This window comes from Vipera ursinii (assembly GCF_947247035.1).
Source record: "Vipera ursinii genome assembly, chromosome: 2".
NCBI lineage: Eukaryota > Metazoa > Chordata > Lepidosauria > Squamata > Viperidae > Vipera > Vipera ursinii.
This window is the reverse complement of record NC_139513.1, coordinates 286342768-286359870: the sequence shown is the minus strand read 5'-3', so window position 1 is coordinate 286359870 and position 17103 is coordinate 286342768. Positions and strand designations below refer to the sequence as shown.

At 49.7% G+C, this 17103-nt stretch overlaps 1 protein-coding gene across 1 annotated transcript in view; it reads left to right on the top strand.

Moving 5' to 3' along the window:
• Positions 1-1464: 1464 nt before the first annotated feature.
• ARK2C (arkadia (RNF111) C-terminal like ring finger ubiquitin ligase 2C) overlaps positions 1465-17103 on the top strand; it is a gene marked incomplete at both ends in the record, with an annotated part of 101787 nt that continues 86148 nt past the window's right edge. The window contains one exon of the mRNA XM_083354895.1: positions 1465-1522. Within this exon, the coding sequence (XP_083211021.1) occupies positions 1465-1522 (58 nt within the window). The remainder of the gene's footprint in view (positions 1523-17103) is intronic.

The window sequence follows — 17103 nt, the reverse complement described above, 5'->3', positions numbered from 1 at the left end:
TTTTTCAGGGCCGTCGTAACTAAAATGTTGTAAGCCGAGGACTACCTGTAACTTTGGGATGCTTGGAAGGGACGGTCCTGGGTCGCATTTTTCAGGGCCGTCGTCACTAAACTGTTGTAAGCCGAGGACTATCTGTAACTTTGGGATGCTGCAAAGGACGGTCGTAACCCGCATTTTCCAGGGCAAACTTTGGTCGCTAAACAAACTGTTGTAAGTCCAGGAGTATCTGTAACTTTGGGATGCTTGGAAAGGACGGTCATCGGTCACATTTTTCAGGGCCGTCGTAACTAAAATGCTGTAAGCCGAGGACTACCTGTAACTTTGGGATGCTTGGAAGGGACGGTCCTGGGTCGCATTTTTCAGGGCCGTCGTCACTAAACTGTTGTAAGCCGAGGACTATCTGTAACTTTGGGATGCTGCAAAGGACGGTCGTAACCCGCATTTTCCAGGGCCAACTTTGGACGCTAAACAAACTGTTGTAAGTCCAGGAGTATCTGTAACTTTGGGATGCTTGAAAGGATGGTCATCGGTCACATTTTTCAGGGCCGTCGTAACTAAAATGCTGTAAGCCGAGGACTCTCTGTAACTTTGGGATGCTTGGAAGGGACGGTCCTGGGTCGCATTTTTCAGGGCTGTCGTCACTAAACGGTTATAAGTCGAGGACCAGCTCACACTGTAGCTCCCCCCTCCTTCAGCTCTTTTGGCGACCCCCTCGCGGGTCTCCCCCGACCCCCCTTTTTTGCCGCCTTGCCCTCGCTGCGTCCCGGCCGCCCTCGCTCCTCGAGGGTCGCCTTCCCACCCCCACCCCGCGGCCCCCGACCCTCGCCCACCCGCGGCGGGAGGAGGCGGGAGGAGGCGCCCCCGGCCGAGGGGACGGAGCGAGCCGGCCGCCCTGGAGGAGGCGGCGGCGTCGGCGGCGTCGGCGTGCGGGGGGGGTCTCGCCTCGGTGTCCCCCCCTCCCCCCCTCCCTTCTTGCCATCCGCGCCGGCGCGCCGCCCCCTCCCCACTCCTGTCTGGGCGGAGCCCCCCGCCCGGCGGCCTCCCTGATTGGCCGCCCCCTCCCCTCGCGGGCCCGGAGGAGGCGCGCGCTGGCCGCCGCGGTCATTGGCTGCGCCTCCTTTTGTCAGGCCGGCCGCGGCGGGCTCGGCTGCCCAGTTGAATGGAGCCGGGGCAGCGGCCGGGAGCCGCGGCCAGGAGACGGCCGCCTTCCCGGAGACCCCCGACGCCCGCGCCCGCGCCCACCGCCACGACTCTCCCGGAGCAGCCCAGCCGACGCCGCCGACGCCGCCGCCGGGTCCCGTCCAGAGGGACGGCCGCCTCCAGCCGGGGCTGCTAGCCCAGCGCCGCCGCCGACGCCGCCGAGGAAGAGGAGGAGGAGGAGGAGGAGGAGGAGCCGAGCGGGCCACCAGCGCCGGCCACCGCACCGCCTCGCCTCGCCTCGCCTCGCCGCCAACGCCGGGCAGGATGGTTTTGGTTCACGTCGGCTATCTTGTTCTTCCCGTGTTCTCTGTGCGAAACAGAGGTATTCTCTCTTTCTCGTGGCGTCGCTTGGGCCGGCAGGCAGGCAGGCCGGGGCCGGGGCTGGGGGGGCAGCGCAGGCGGGGCTCGTGTGAACGCCTTGCCTTGCGGGTCGGAGGGAGAGGAGGGCGAGGGGGCGGGGAGGGGGAGAGGGAGGGAGAGGGAGAGAAAGAAAGAAGGGAGGGAGGGAGGGAGGGAGGAAGGAAGAGAGAAAGAGGGAGAGAGAAGGGAGGGAGGGAGGGGGAAGGGGGAGGCAGAAAGACAGAGGGAGAGAAAGGAAGGAGAGAAGGAGGGAGGGAGGGAGAGAGAAAGGAGGGAGAGAGAAAGAAAGAAAGAAGGGAGGGAGGGAGAGAGACAGAGAGAGAAGGGAGGGAGGGAGAGAAAGAGAGAAAGAGAGAGAGAAAAGAAGGAGAGAAGGAGGGAGAGAGAAAGAGAAGGGAGGGAGGGGGAGGCAGAAAGAGAGGAGGGGGGAGGGAGAAAGAGAGAGAGAGGCAGAGGAGGAGGAGGCAGAAAGACAGAGGGAGAGAAAAAAAGAGAAGGAGGGAGGGAGGCAGGAAGAGAGAGAGAAGGGAGGGAGGGGGAGGCAGAAAGACAGGGAGAGAAAGGAAGGAGAGAAGGGAGGGAGGGGGAGGCAAAAAGAGAGAAGGAGGGAGGGAGAAAGAGAGAGAAAGAGGGAGAGGAGGGGGAAGGGGAGGCAGAAAGACAGAGGGAGAGAGAAAGGAGAGAGAGAGAGAGAGAGAAGGGAGGGGGGAGGCGAGGGGTCCCGCGGAAGGAACAATACGCCCCCTCCTCCCTCCCTGCCTCTTCCCCACCCCCCCAATGCGAGCGAGGGGGCGAGAGGAGAGCCGTGGGGGGGGGTTGGGAGGCTTGGCAAGCAGGATCTGGCGAGGAGGACAAAAGGTGCGAAGGGGGTCGCGGGGGGGGGGCGACCCCAGCCTTCTGCTGCTGCTGCTGGAGAGGCGGGGGAGGATCCGGATGGAAGGATCTCCTAATCTTGCCAGGCGTCCAGGGATCCAGGCGGGGCAGAGGAAGGGGGTGTGTGGGGTGGGGGGAGATCTACAACACTCCCCAAGATCGCGGGTGTGGGTGTGTTGGCGGGGAGGGGGGTCGCCGGAGGAGGAGGGGGGGCGGCTTGAGTTTCGGGGGCTCCTCCTGGGTTCGAGAAGAATGGGTGCCCCCTCCCCTCGTGCTCCCCCACCCTCCCTCGGGAGGGGGGGGGTTAGCTCCGTTTTCCCTCTGCCGGCGGACCCCTCCCCCTGCTTTCTCTCCCCCTCCCCTCCGCCTAACAACAATCGATCCCTCCCTGCCTCGATCCTTTTTTCCCCCCCCTCTACGACCCAGATCGTAACCAGCTTCTTGGGGGGGGGCTGGGTGTCGGAGTTAATTTTTTTTGGGGGGGGAGGGTCGAGCAGGCATGCCCTATCTGCTGCCCCCTTGGAAGGAAGGAAGGGGGGAGGGGGTTTCCGTGCAGGAATAAGGGGGCTGGGTGGGGGGGGGGGGTTTGTCTTCTGCAATGGATCAGGATCCCACTGGGAATCCGGAGGAAGCCTTGTGTCGGGTGGAAGCCCCTCTCCTGCCTATTCCCCCCCCCTTAATCCCCCCCCTTTCCTTTGCCTCCTTGTGAACTCTGCTTAAACCCCCCACCCACCCTCCCGGGGATCTATTTTTATATTGGCTTCTCCCGCGAATTTGATTCCCTTTTGGGGTGGGGGGGGTTGGGTGGGTGGGGGGGGTTGGGTGGGTGGGTGGGTGTCAAGGCTCCGCCCCTCCTCTTTTTGTTCCGGTTATGGTTTCCTACCGAGGTGCTCTCTTACCCCCTCCCACCCCGCGACCCCTCCCCCCAAAACTCCCCCCCCCCTGATCTCTGCCTCTCCTTTCCTCCTTTTGGGATGTCCGCCCGCCGGAGATGCACCACGATTGCCTGGAGAAATCCTAAACCTCTGCCTTAAAGAGGGGGGGGGTCTCTCTCTCCCCCCACTTTCCCTGATTCCAAGGGACTTTTAATATGGGATGTGTATATCTCTGCATATTTCCTTCCCCCCCCCTCATCTATTTCTCAGTTTCCACCCCTTTTCCCATAAGCCACACAAAAGGACTGGAGTCTTAATTCCTCCCTTCCATTCGGCTCTATTTCTCCCCCACACACCTCCCCCCCATCTTTTTAATTTCCTTTTTTTCCATCCGGATCCAAAAGGCATTTGGCTCTTCATCATTCTCTCCTTTTCTCTCTCCCTCCCCCCCACTCCTACCGACCGATCCCCCTCCCCCCTTGAGATTACAGACCCTTTTAGAGTGGATCAACTCCCCTCCCCTTTTATTTTAAACTTTTAAGAAGCCCATGGTAGAGGTTGCTTTGACTGCACCCAGCCTTGGAGGCTCACTTCCACCAAGGCGGAAGGGCTCTAGAATTGGGGTCCCCAACTTCCCCTAGTTTGTGGATCGGGACCGGGCCACGGCATGCCGGCAACCGGGTCCACACAAACAAGCAAAGCCCCATCCCTGAGATGCAGGCAGCACACAAAGCCACTTGCCCTGGGGTCTACGGGGGGGGGGGGACCTCTCTCCACGGAAGCGGTGGTCCCTGGCGCCCCAAAAGTTGGGGACCTCTGGACTAGAAGCAGAAAGTTTCAGATCCACCAGCCGAATCCTGCCCCATCTCCTCGGCTGAAGTTGAAACCCTTTTGACCAACCTCTAACCCAGGGGTCTTCAAACTTGGCCCTTTTATGACTTGTGGACTTCAGCTCCCAGAATTCCTCAGCCAGGCATGCCTGGCTGAGGAATTCTGGGAATTGAAGTCCACAAGTCATAAAAGAGCCAAGTTGGAAGACCCCTGCTCTAACCTTTTGAAGGCTCCCCGGCCGGATCTTGGCTAAAGGTTGGGAGGCTGGCCCTTTAAGACAGCCCTGTCAACTGGGACTGAAAAAGACCCCCTGCCCCCCAACATTGCTCCATCTCTTGCAATTGTCTCCCACCCTCTCTACCCTCCCCCTGCCCCCTCCCCCCTCTCCCCATATTATAACATAACTGCTTAATTTTGCACATTTTCGGCATTACGCTTTCTTGGAACTGCAGCCCTCTTTTTCTTTTTAGTGTGATGACAATGGGACGGTGGGCTGCTTCTTGCATTGATCCAAACTTGTGTTTTTTTTCCCCTCCCCCTTTATTGTTTTATTTATTTATTTATTTATTTATTGAGTTGTTTTTTTTTTCTTCATTGTGTAGATCCGTGAATGGTCCACCTGCTGCCCTGTTGCCTTGTAGTTTATCTGGCTCTGCATTTTAGCTCTAATGTTGACACCCCCTTCCTTTAACCATTTCCTGTACCCATCTGAGGAACGCAGTGGCATTTTAAGTAGAGGTATTCTCTCTCTTCTGCAGACCTAAAGGGGAAAGGGGTGGGTGGGTGAGAAGGGGGCAGGAAAGCAAAATTTAAATCGCTAAGCCTTTGCAAACGGGGGGGGGGGTGAAAAATTCCTGACCTTTTCTCGTGGGGCTTGGAAGTGGGGGGGGGGGAAAGACAAAAGATTAAACACAAAGACAAAACATTTAAAAAAAGGGGGGGTGTTTCCTGGTGAAGGTGTGACCTTCATCACAATCACGTTTTTTTTTTTAAAAATAAAAATAAAAATAAAAAATGGACAGGATGTAATTTCAGAACGAGTTATTGCAAACTGGGGATACATTTTTTTTTGTTACGTCCTGCTTTTTTTTTTGCTTTTTTGCTTTTTTTTTTTTTAAAAAAAATTGCTTTTGTTTCGGAAGAAGAGAGGAAGGTTTTCTGCTCTTTGGGTTTTTGTTAAGTACAGAACACACCCACTGAGAATCCGTGCAAAGGCATGTGGCATTTCGATTATCCAAGTCTTTTTTTGAGAGAGGATACTGACACTTAAAAAAACCCTGAAGCCCTGAAACCATCAAGCATCTTGTGGAAAAGTAAAGAAAAAATAAAAAATAATAATAGCAGACAGACTATTGTTCGATCATGTTTCTCTTTAGCTGTCATTGTGGTAGATTAGGAAAAACAAAGCAACAAACAACGCAGGCCATTTTCAATCTAGCTGTAGTTTTATAACGCCATTTTTTTTTTTGTATCTTCATCCTGTTTAGAGGAATACATTTGCACTGTAAATTCCTGTTCAGTGGATTATTCATTTTGCTTTCGTGGTGGTGCTCGCTTTGATCAGCACCATCACAAACCTCCGCTTCAGCCCTTACGATTATTTTGCATTCTGGTTTTCCTCTTCCAATGCACAATAGCTTTCCAGTTTAAAAGAAACCCTGGCTCTTAAAAAAAAAAGAAAGAAAGAAAGAATTGGCTTTACAACGTGGCCATTAAGAGCAGGCACATAACTGTGACTTGTGCCAAGCTTTATTTAAATTTATTTCCCTGCTGATAACCAGAAAGCAAGCTTACCCTGGGTGCGCACAAAAGGATACTACACTGCACCTTTGCACACTGCATATTACGTACGAATGCCGCACAGGCGGGAACAGCTACCCAAACTCAGCAACTTTGGCCACAAAAATTGGGCTTGCCATATTTTCTTGCAAAGCTGCTCCCAAGCCAATGGGCTTTCCAGCCCCCCAAATTTGGCACCCAACTATTTATTTGACTGCCCTCACCCGGCACTCTTAACCCAATGGTGATAGTTGGGGGTCCTCGGAGGCTGCGCCGAGGGTGTGGGGTGACGCAGGGCAGGGAACCCCGAAACCCACCCACCCACCCACCCCTGCCCTAAAAGAGGCTGGAGAAAAGTGGATGGCGCTTAAGCAAAATGATCCCTCCATTCAACAGGGATAACATCTCTCTCTGCTGTGCTGAATTTTTTACTTCCTGTTCTTATTTTGTGGGTAAATTTTTTTCCTTGTATCCAGATATCCTTTGGTTGTGTACCTCTTCCTTTTTTTTTCCTTGTACTAAAAACTTGGAGCATGGTCTGTATTTTTTTACATTACCTAGTTTTTTCCCTCCTGATTGTAAATTCTCTTTTTTGTAGAGACATACTTGCTGAAAATGTAACGTGCCGTCGTCGTAGCCTCCTACATCTACTCATTTTATTTATGCTGCTTCTTGTTTCGTTGCCTCTTCACACGGCATGGTTGGGGCCCCTGTTGCCTTTTGTATTGTGTGCATGACAACATTGTTACGACACAGTTCCACTAATACTAATATACAATCTCTCAATAAAGAACTAGATTTCCTCTTATTAACCCTAGTGTGCTTTTTCTATTGCTGTTTTTCCCTCATTGATCGTTGTATTCCTGCTGTTTTAGATTTATTTTTCTCTTTCCACTCCCCCCTCGCTTTCCCATTTAGCCTTACCTCTCCCATTTGAGTGAATGAAAAGACATTATTATTATTATTATTATTATTATTTTTTGAGGGATGTTACGGTGTCTTGGGTGCCCATTAAACCGTTCTCTGTTCATGCCTGTGCTCAATCCGCTTTCTCAATAATACACATCCTATATTATCATGGGGAATTTGTCCTCTCCCTGTCCAGAGGTGACCGTATCCAGGCTAAATCACGGATTTTCCATTTCTGCATATAAAATGAAAAATATAAACACACACGCCAATGCCTATTGGGGGGGGGGTAAGCAGGAGTCGGGCACCCCTGTTTAAAATGTTTTTCCATATCAAAAGGGTCAGGAAAGGAATGAGCGAAAAGGCGGGTACTTCTCACCTTACGACCGCAGGGGAGCCCCCAAAATTTCCGTCGCTAAGCGAGGGAGTTAAGTAAGTTTTGCCCCCATATTTTTTTTTACGACTTTTCTGGCCACGCTTGTTAAGCGAACCATCCCGGTTATTAAATTAATAAGGACCCAGGTTGTTGGGGGCAATTAAGCTGACTTTGTAATAACGCCGCTTGGGGGTGTGTGTGTGAAAGCCCTAATAAGCAGGCGTATATACATAGAATGAAGGCTACTGCTAAGCTTGTAAGCCGCCCTGAGTCTTCGGAGAAGGGCGGGATAGAATTGGAATTAAAAAAAATAAAAATAAAATAATAACACGGTAGCGAAGCGAAACTGGTGTCCCCCATTTTCGGAAGGTCGCAAAAGGGGGATCGTGTGACACACACACGCACGCACACCACACACCAGGGACATTGCGTCCGTCATAAATATGAACCAGTTGCCAAGCGTCCGAATTTTGGTCACCTGACCGGGGAGGGGGGGGGGAAAATGCTACAATAGTCCCCAGGAGGAAAAAAGGTCCTCGGTGGTTCCCCCCCCCAGTGCTGTTGTAACTTTAAATGGTCACTCGAACGAACGGTCGTAAGTTGAGAACAACCTGTGGTTAATGGACATGGAGGCACGGGCCTTTGAAGATTCTGGTTTTTGAATGGGTGTGTTGGCCCGGTCCTATGAATCAAACTTTCCCCCTGGTCTCGGGGAGTGTGCAGGGGAGGGGGGGCACGTGTGCATGCACGCTCCATGTGTATGTACATCGACGCCAATACACGGATGCTAGGAAAATAAATAACGCAGCTTGGGATTCATTCTCCAAAGCTGATTGCGGAACCAACACACGGATTCCTTTGGGAATGAGGTTTTTTTGCTTTCTCCACGAGGCGTGTCTCCAAAAACGGGGGACAGTCCTAGAAGATGGGACCCCCCGATAGGCACTCAGGGGCCAAAGGACCTCAGGATTCTTTCATTTTTAAACGGCTCCTTTTGCCTCCCTAAACAAAATGGAGAAATATAAAAGCTGTAGGAGATTCCTTTGACCCCCCCCACCATCTCTCTCTCTCTCATTCTTTTTCATTCATTTGTTTTTCATTCTCTCATTTGTTTTTCATTTTCTCTCATTCTCATTTCTCTATCTCATTCTCTTTCATTCTCTCATTCTTTTTCTTTTTCATTCTCTGCCTCTCATTCTCTCCCATTCTCTTTTTCATTCTCTCTCATTTCTCTCTTTTTCATTTTTTTCTCTCATTCTCTCATTCTCTCATTCTCTTTCATTCTCTCACTTCGCTGCCTTTTTCATTCTGTCTCTCATTCTCTCTCATTCTCTCCAATTCTCTTTTTCATTCTCTCATTCTCTCTCATTTCTCTTTTTCATTCTCTTTCTCTTTCTCTCTCTCTCTCTCTCCTCCTCTCCTCCCTCCCTCCCTCCCTCTCTCTCCACTCCCAGATAAGTGAGATGAAAAGCAACATGCACATCAGCATCTGCTTTGATTGACCGCCTTCCTCTCTGCAAATCCCGGTGAGTCAGGGGGAGGCAGGCACAAACATGGTTAAAATTTAGGTCAGCGCTTCAAGAAAGCTAGCTGGACAAATTCAGGGCCTTTGGGGAATCCTGGCCAAAGTCTCTCCTAGGTCAGGGACCACCGGCCCTCTTCGGACCCTTTTTCCCTGGATCCCAGCGGGGATGGCAATTCTTGACCACGCACAAGGCCCTTCCCCGCCCTTCCTCCTTCCCTGAACAAAGTGCCCGTTTGCCGTCCCTCTGCTCTCCTCGAAAGCCCCAGGGCTTAGATCTCGGCCCACACCAACAGCGTCGCCACACACACGTTAGCTTGCATGTAGCGGGAGAACACGCATGCCTCTGTCTGGCCACGGAGGGGATCTGCTCATCCTTCAGTGATGTGACTTCTTCTTCCTCCTCTCTTTAGCTCCTTCTTCATATCCTCATTTCTCCCACCTCCCCCCGTTTGTCTGCTCCTTCCATTCTCTCTCGGAGGAATAATTTCCCTGAGGTGGGGGGGCAGGGGGAAGACGATAAACCATCGAGCAAGCCACTCAACCCAGACCGATTAGATCCCGGATCCTGGCCAAAGAAAATATATAACCCCGTAGCAGCTGTTTCTCCCCCCCACACACACCTCTCTCTCTCTATCGGCCAGAGTTCCCCGTTCACTGCATCGGCACACAAGCGTCTCCAGCTCTGCTCCCGGAGATTAACGTTCGGACAGGTAACCAACTCTTTGAGTCTGCTGGGCCTGGAAACGTAGCTTTGGGTGCTCTGCTAAGTCCAAAACTCTGCTGGGTTCGTGGGGATGCCTTGCTCAATCATTTTGTCATCTGTACCCGGGGATTAACTTGCCTTGGAAGGGGTGTGTGTGTGTGTTTTCTCCAAGCGGCATCCGTGTCACACGTCTTGGCCGTGACACAATCGGAAGGTCTCCATAATTCATCCCTCGTTGAGAAAGGCATTCCGTGCCGGTGTCTTGGGAAAACGACCAACAGGCGGTCCTCTTTGTCTTCCGCTGGCCCAGTGGAGGCAGGCGGTCCTCGACTTACGACCGCCCCAAATTTCCCTCTCGGCCCCCCCCACCCCCACAATTGACTCTCCTTGTCAGAAGGTCGCAGAAGGGGACCCCGGGACTCTGCAACCGTCGTAACGATGAGTCGGTTTGCCCAGCGTCCGAAAATCTGATCAGGTGATCCTGGGGGGCGGGGGGGGGAAATCTGCAACCGTCGGAAAGATGAGCCAGTTGCCAAACGGCCGAATTCTGATCAGGTGACCCTGGGGGACACTGCAACGGACGTCAGTGTGAAAAATGGTCCTTTTTTACAGTACCATTGTAAAGTTGAACGGTCACTCATCGGTTTTAAGACGAGGACTTGACTTTGCTTTCTCAGAGAAAAAGTTCTGGCTGGGGTGTCAAAAGGTCATGTCAGGCTTCTCTGAAGCTACTGGTTTTCCCATGACGTGTTCTAGATTTTTCTCCCACGTGCCCACGGGTGCGAATCCTGGTCGATAAGGAACAGTTGCTGGAATTGGGTAGGTCTAGTTCAGGGGTAGGCAACCTCGGCTCTTTTATGACTCATGGACTTCAACTCCCAGAATTCCTGAGTCAGCCATGCTGAGGGGAAAGAGAGAGGTTTCCAAGCTGAGCCATGCTGACTCAGGAATTCTGGGAGTTGAAGTCCACGAGTCATAAAAGAGCTGAGGTTGCCTACCCCTGGCCTAGGCCTAGGCCGCTTTATGACTCCTGGACTTCTACTCCCAGAATTCCTGAGTCAGCCATGCTGAGGGGAAAGAGAGAGGTTTCCAAGCTGAGCCATGCTGGCTCAGGAATTCTGGGAGTTGAAGTCCATGAGTCATAAAAGAGCCGAGGTTGCCTACCCCTGGCCTAGTTTAATGAAGAGAAGGACCAGGGGTGACAGGATAGCAGCCATCCAGTATCTCAGGGGCTGCCCCAAAGAAGAGGGAGTCAAGCTATTTTCCAAAGCCCCTGAAGGCAGGACAAGAAGCAACGGATGGAAACTCATCAAGGAGAGAAGCAACCTGGAACTAAGGAGGAATTTCTTAACAGTGAGGACAATTAACCAGTGGAACAGGAATTAACCAGGAGTTGTGAATGCTCCAACACTGGAAGTTTTAAAGAAGAGACTGGACAGCCATTTGTCTGAAATGGTATAGGGTTTCCTGCCTGAGCAGGGGGTTGGACTAGATGACCTCCAAGGTTCCTTCCAACTCTGCTACTCTACTCTACTCTACTCTACTCTACTCTACTCTACTCTATTTGGACTAGATGACTTCCAAGGTCCCTTCCAACTCTATCATTGTCATCATCATCATCATCTAAAAGAAATGCAGAGTATGATCCATCACCGCTTTCACTATGGATGCACAAGACCAGGGACTGGCTGGAAAATTACACGCAGGCAGTCCTCGACTTAACAGTTCATTGAGTGACCGTTCAAAGTTACAACGGCACTGGGAAAAAGTGACTCAGGACTTCACACTTACAACCGTTGCAGCATCTGCAGGGTCACGTGATCAAATTTCAGACGCTCTTGGCAGAGGACTCCTATTGATGATGGTTGCTGTGTCCCCCGGGCTGTGTGTCACATGATTCCCCTTTTGCGACCTTCTGACCAGGAAAAGTCAATGGGCAAATCCAGATTCGCTTAACAACTGTTAGTGATGTAGTTGTTAAGTGGGTCTGACTTCTCTGCCGTCTTTGCTTCCCAGGAGGTGGCGGCGATTCGCCTCGCGGCCGGCAAGGGAGGTTCGGGAAAACAGGGCAAAATTCACTTAGCAGGTATTTTGCTTAGCGCTGGAAATGTTGGGCTCCGCGGACGCAAGCCGTGGACCGACTGCATTGCAAAATGTTCCTTTCTTGTTTTAGAGACCATTAAATGCTCAATCTCTGGCCTAAAAGCTGGAAAGGAAAGCAAGTGTGCAGAAAGCTGAGTTATCACCAGGCAATGGTGCCATCAAGATTCGGCCACGTTGAAATCAAGGGCAGTTGGTTGTCCAATCTCTTCTTTAAAACTTGGAATGTTTTATTCTATTATGGGGATCGGCTTCTCTCTCTCTCCCCCCCCCTCCCTCTGTCTCTCTCTCTCTCCTCTCCCCCTCTCCCTCTCTCCCTCTCCCTCTCTCTCCCCCTCCCTCTCTCTCTCCTCTCCCTCTCCTCTCCCCCTCTCTCCCTCTTCTCTCTCCCTCTCTCTCCCCCTCCCTCTCTCTCCCCTCTCTCCCTCTCCTCTCCCCCTCTCTCCCTCCCGCTCCCTCTCTCCCTCCCTCTCTCTCTCTCCCTCTCCTCTCCCCCTCTCCTTTTCCTCTCCCCCCTCTCTCTCTCTTCTCCCTCCCTCTCCCTCTCTCCCTCTCTCCCTCTCCCTCTCCTCTCCCTCTCCCTCCCTCCCTCTCCCTCCCTCCCTCTCCCTCTCCCCCTCCCTCTGTCTCTCCTCTCCCCCTCTCTCCCTCTCCTCTCCCCCTCTCCCTCTTCTCCCTCCCTCTCCCTCTTTCCCCTCTCCCTCTGTCTCTCCCCCTCCCTCTCCCTCTCTCTCCCCCTCCCTCTGTCTCTCTCTCTCTTCTCTCTCTCTCCCTCCCCCTCCCTCCCTTCCTCCTGGTTGATAACTTAAGACCCATTCTGTGCCCTTTCTCACATTTCCTAATCTTTGCAAGCAAAGCCCTTTGCAGGAGCTTGGCTGAGACGGCAGAAGAATTTAGCCTTAAAATGGTCAAATCAAGGTTGCCGGCTGAGCACAGGAGCTTCTTGACAATGATTTTGCTGCTTTTCAAAAGCAAACAGACCCGAATGTATTTCTGTGCCCTAAAGAAGAAAAAAAAATCACACTGGCTACCACATGACCTTAGGCAGAGGAGACTCTTGACACATGCAGGTGTTGATGCTTAGGAATCACTCATCCCCAAGAAGATGTGGTCAAAAATAAATAAACAAATTAGAGAATGCAGCAGCGTGGCAAAACACAGAATGCCGGGCCAACTGAAATGCAAGTCAAGTCAGGATTTCCAGAGGTGTGAAAAAGTGTCACAACTAGAAGAGTTGATCTAAGGTCTGATTGGGGATATCTTTTACAGCCTATTAAGGCATGGAGTGTTGGCCTGTTCTTAAGCCATGAAAATGAGTGATACAATACAGTTATTCAGTGGAATTATTTGGTCAGCTGGAACCATTAGAATAGAATAGAATAGAATTAGATAATAGAATAGACTAAGAATAGAATAGAATAGAATCAGATAATAGAATAAGAATAGAATAGAATAGAATTAGATAATAGAATAGACGAATAGAATAGAATAGAATAGAATTAGATAATAGAATAGACAGAATAGAATAGAATAGAATTAGATAATAGAATAGACTAAGAATAGAATAGAATAGAATTAGATAATAGAATAGAATAAGAATAGAATAGAATTAGATAATAGAATAGAATAAGATAATAGAATAGAATAGAAAAGAATAGAATTGGATAATAGAATAGAATTAGATAATAGAATAGAATAAGAATAGAATAGAATAGAATTAGATAATAGAATAAGAATAGAATAGAATTAGATAATAGAATAGAATAAGAATAGAATAGAATAGAATTAGATAATAGAATAGAATAGAATTAGATAATAGAATGAAATATAGAATAGAATAGAATAGATTTTGGAATGTATAATTGATTTTGGAATATACAATAGAATAGATATTGGACAATAGAATAGAATAGACTGGAATTAAATAATAGAATAGAATAGAATAATAGAATAGAATAGAATAGAATAGAATAGAATAGAATAGAATAGAATAGAATTAGATAACAGAATAGAATATAGAATAGAATAGAATTAGATAACAGAATAGAATATAGAATAGAATGGAATTAGATAATTAGAATAGAATAGAATGTAGAATAGAATAGAATCAGATAATAGAATAGAATGTGGAATGGAATGGAATGGACCTGGAAGGGACCTTGGAGGCCTAGTCCAGCCCCCTCCTCAAGCAGAGGACAACATTCCTACGGTCTTTGTGTGTGTGTGTGTGTGTGTGTGTGTGTGACCGACCTTCATCTTTCAAAGCCAGGTGTGTATAATCCCACCAATGCAATACAGGCAGTCCTCGACGTACAATCACAACCGAGGCCCAAATTGGCATCGCTAAGCAAGACGGTCGCTAAGTGAATTTTGTCCCATTTTACGAACTTTCTTGCCACAGTCGTTAAGCGAATCACGGCGGTTATTAAGACAGTAGCAGGGTTGTTAAGCGAAACTGATCTCCCCCTTGACTTTGCCTTGTCAGAAGGTCCCTGGGGGACGCTGCAACCGTCCTAAATATGAGTCAATTGCCAAACCTCTGAATTTTGGTCACATGAATACTGCAAAGGTCCTAAGTGTGAAAAAAAACCCTTGTAATTCACTTTTAACCAATGTTACAAGTGTAAAACTGACCAGCTATACAGATATAAACCTGAAAGTGCAAGGGCTGTGGGCGGGGAGACATATACACATATATTTATGAATGAGGGTGTCAGTTCTAAAGAGGAATAAAAGTTGGGTTTGATGGTTAGGCAAGGGAACTTGTGGAATGGAATAGCAACAGCAACAGCACTTAAGACTTATATACCACTTCATAGTGTTTTATACCGCTTCACAGTGCTAGACAGCCCTCTCTCTAAGCGGTTTTTGCAGAGTCAGCCTATTTGCTCCCAACCATCTGGCTCCTCGTTTTACTGACCTCGGTTGCGTGGACGGCTGAGTCAACCTGGAGCCCCGTCAGGATCGAACTCCAGGCTGTGGGCAGAGTCTGTCTGCAATGCTGCACCTTCAGAGAGGGAGGGAGGGGAGGGGAGGGAAGGGAAGGAAGGAAGGAAGGAAATGGAAGAAGGGAAGGAAGATAGGAAGGAAGGAGGGAAGGAAGAAGAAATAGCAGTAGCACTTAGACTTATATACCGCTTCACAGTGCTTTACAGCCCTCTCTAAGCGGTTTACAGAGTCAGCCTATTTGTCCCCAACAATCTGGGTCCCCATTTTACCCACCTCGGAACGACAGAAGGCTGAGTCCACCTTGAGCCGGTCAGGATCGAACTACTGACTGTGGGCAGTCAGCTTACAATACTGCATTCTAACCACTGCGCCACCAAGGTTCATGTGGAATCAATGCTTTGTTTATCTTCATAATTAGAATAACAGAGTTGGAAGGGACCCCCCCCTGCCCCCCCCTGCTCAAGCAGGAGACCCTATATCATTTGGGACAAATAGCTGTCCGGTCTCTTCTTAAAAGCCTCCATTGATGAAGCACCCACAATTTCTGGTTAATTGTTCTCACTGTCAGGAAATTTCTCCTTAGTTCTAGGTTGCTTCTCTCCTTGATTAGTTTCCATGGCTAGTTCCAAACAATGGTTGGAAACTCATCAAGCAGAGAAGCAACCTGGAATTAAGGAGAAACTTCCTGACAGTGAGGACAATCATCCAGTGGAACAGCTTGCCACCAGAAATTGTGGATGCTCCATCACTGGAGGTTTTTAAGAAGAGACTGGACAGCCATTTGTCTGAGATGGTGTAGTTTCTCCTGCTTGAGGAGGGGCTGGACTAGAAGACCTCCAAGGTCCCTTCCATCTTCCCTTCCCTTCCCTTCCCTTCCCTTCCCTTCCCTTCCCTTCCCTTCCCTTCCCTCCTCTCCTCTCCTCTCCTCTCCTCTCCTCTCCTCTCCTCTCCTCTCCTCTCCTCTCCTCTCCTCTCCTCTCCTCTCCTCTCCTCTCCTCTCCTCTCCTCTCCTATTCCATTCCATTCCTTCCGGTCCTGTCTTCAGGTGCTTTGGAGAATTGGTTGACTTCCACCTCTTCTTTGTGGCAGCACCAAATAGATGCATATTTTCACTACTGACCACGAGCATGAACTTCTTTCTTGGTGTGAAATGTAGGTGAGCTTGATGAAGGCCTTTTCAATGCATTTTTATTCCTTGCTTGGTATGAAATACCGTGCATGGTGCTGTAAAGGTTCGTGATATAAATAGATGGGGTTTTGTGATAGATTTTTTCCCCTGCTACCAATGTAGCCTTCACCACTGTCTTGACGCACAATATTGTCAAGGCATAACCTCACTGTGCCCTGAACTGCAGTGGGAATTTATCTATCTATCTATCTATCTATCTATCTATCTATCTATCTATCTATCTATCTATCTATCTATCTATCTATCAATCTATCTATCTATCTATCTATCATCTATCTCTCTCTGTCAGTCTCATCTCTGTGCCATCCATCTCTATCTATCTATACGTCTATCTCTCTCTCTCTCTCTCTCTCTCTATCTATCTATCTATCTATCTATCTATCTATCTATCTATCTATCTATCTATCTATCTCTATCTATCTGTCTATCTGTCTATCTGTCTATCTATCTATCTATCTATCTATCTATCTATCTATCTATCTATCTATCTATCTATCTATCTATCTTCTGACAGTGCAGTGATTAAAGGTAGCAGACTAGGAAACCAGGAGGCTATGAGTTCTAGTTCTGCCTTAGGCGCAAAGCCAGCTGAGTGACCTTCGGCCTGTCCCCTCTCTCAGCCCTAAGACGGAGGGCGCCCCTGGAGAAAAGCAGCGCCTCGGAAACTGCGTGGATTTACCGATGTCCTTGCCAGGGGGCCAGGCTGACTCAAAAGAGCCCTATGCAGCTAGTCCCCACTACGTGACTACAATACAGCCCAAAAATTATGTTGTTAAGTGAGACATTTGCTAAGTAAATTTTGCCCCATTTTACCACCTTTCTAGCCACAGTTGTTAAGTGAATAACAGGGTTGTTAAGTGAACCTGGCTCCCCCATTGACTTGGCTTGTCAGAAGGTTGCGAAAGGGGATCACTTGACAGCCCCTCCCGGTCACCTGCGACCGTCATAACTATGAGTCAGTCGCCCAGCATCTGAATTTTCATCACGTGAGCACGGGGGGGGGTGGTGGTGGGTGGGTGCGACGGTTGTAAGTATGAAAAAGTCCTTGACTTAAGGCTACGGCTGAGCCCCAAATTTCCATTGCTAAGCAAGACAGCTGTTAAGTAAGCTGTGCCCCCATTTGTGACTTTCAGCCCCGGTTGTTAAGTGAATCACACACTTGTTAAGCGAATCTGGCTTCTCCATTGATTTTAATTGTCAGAAGCCACCTGGGCTGGATGCCAAAGGAGATCCTGTGATCCCGGGACAATGCATCCGTCAGTAGGACATGTCAGTTGCCAACTGTCCAGATTTTGGTCACTTGCCTCACCAGCGTGCAGGAAGCCGTGCCGCCAAATCCTGCTGGAGACGGAGCTGACAACCACTTTGGGTTGCAGCAAATGTTTGTGGGGGGGGAAAAAGCAAATGAGGAGATAGGAAGGAAGGAAGGAGAAA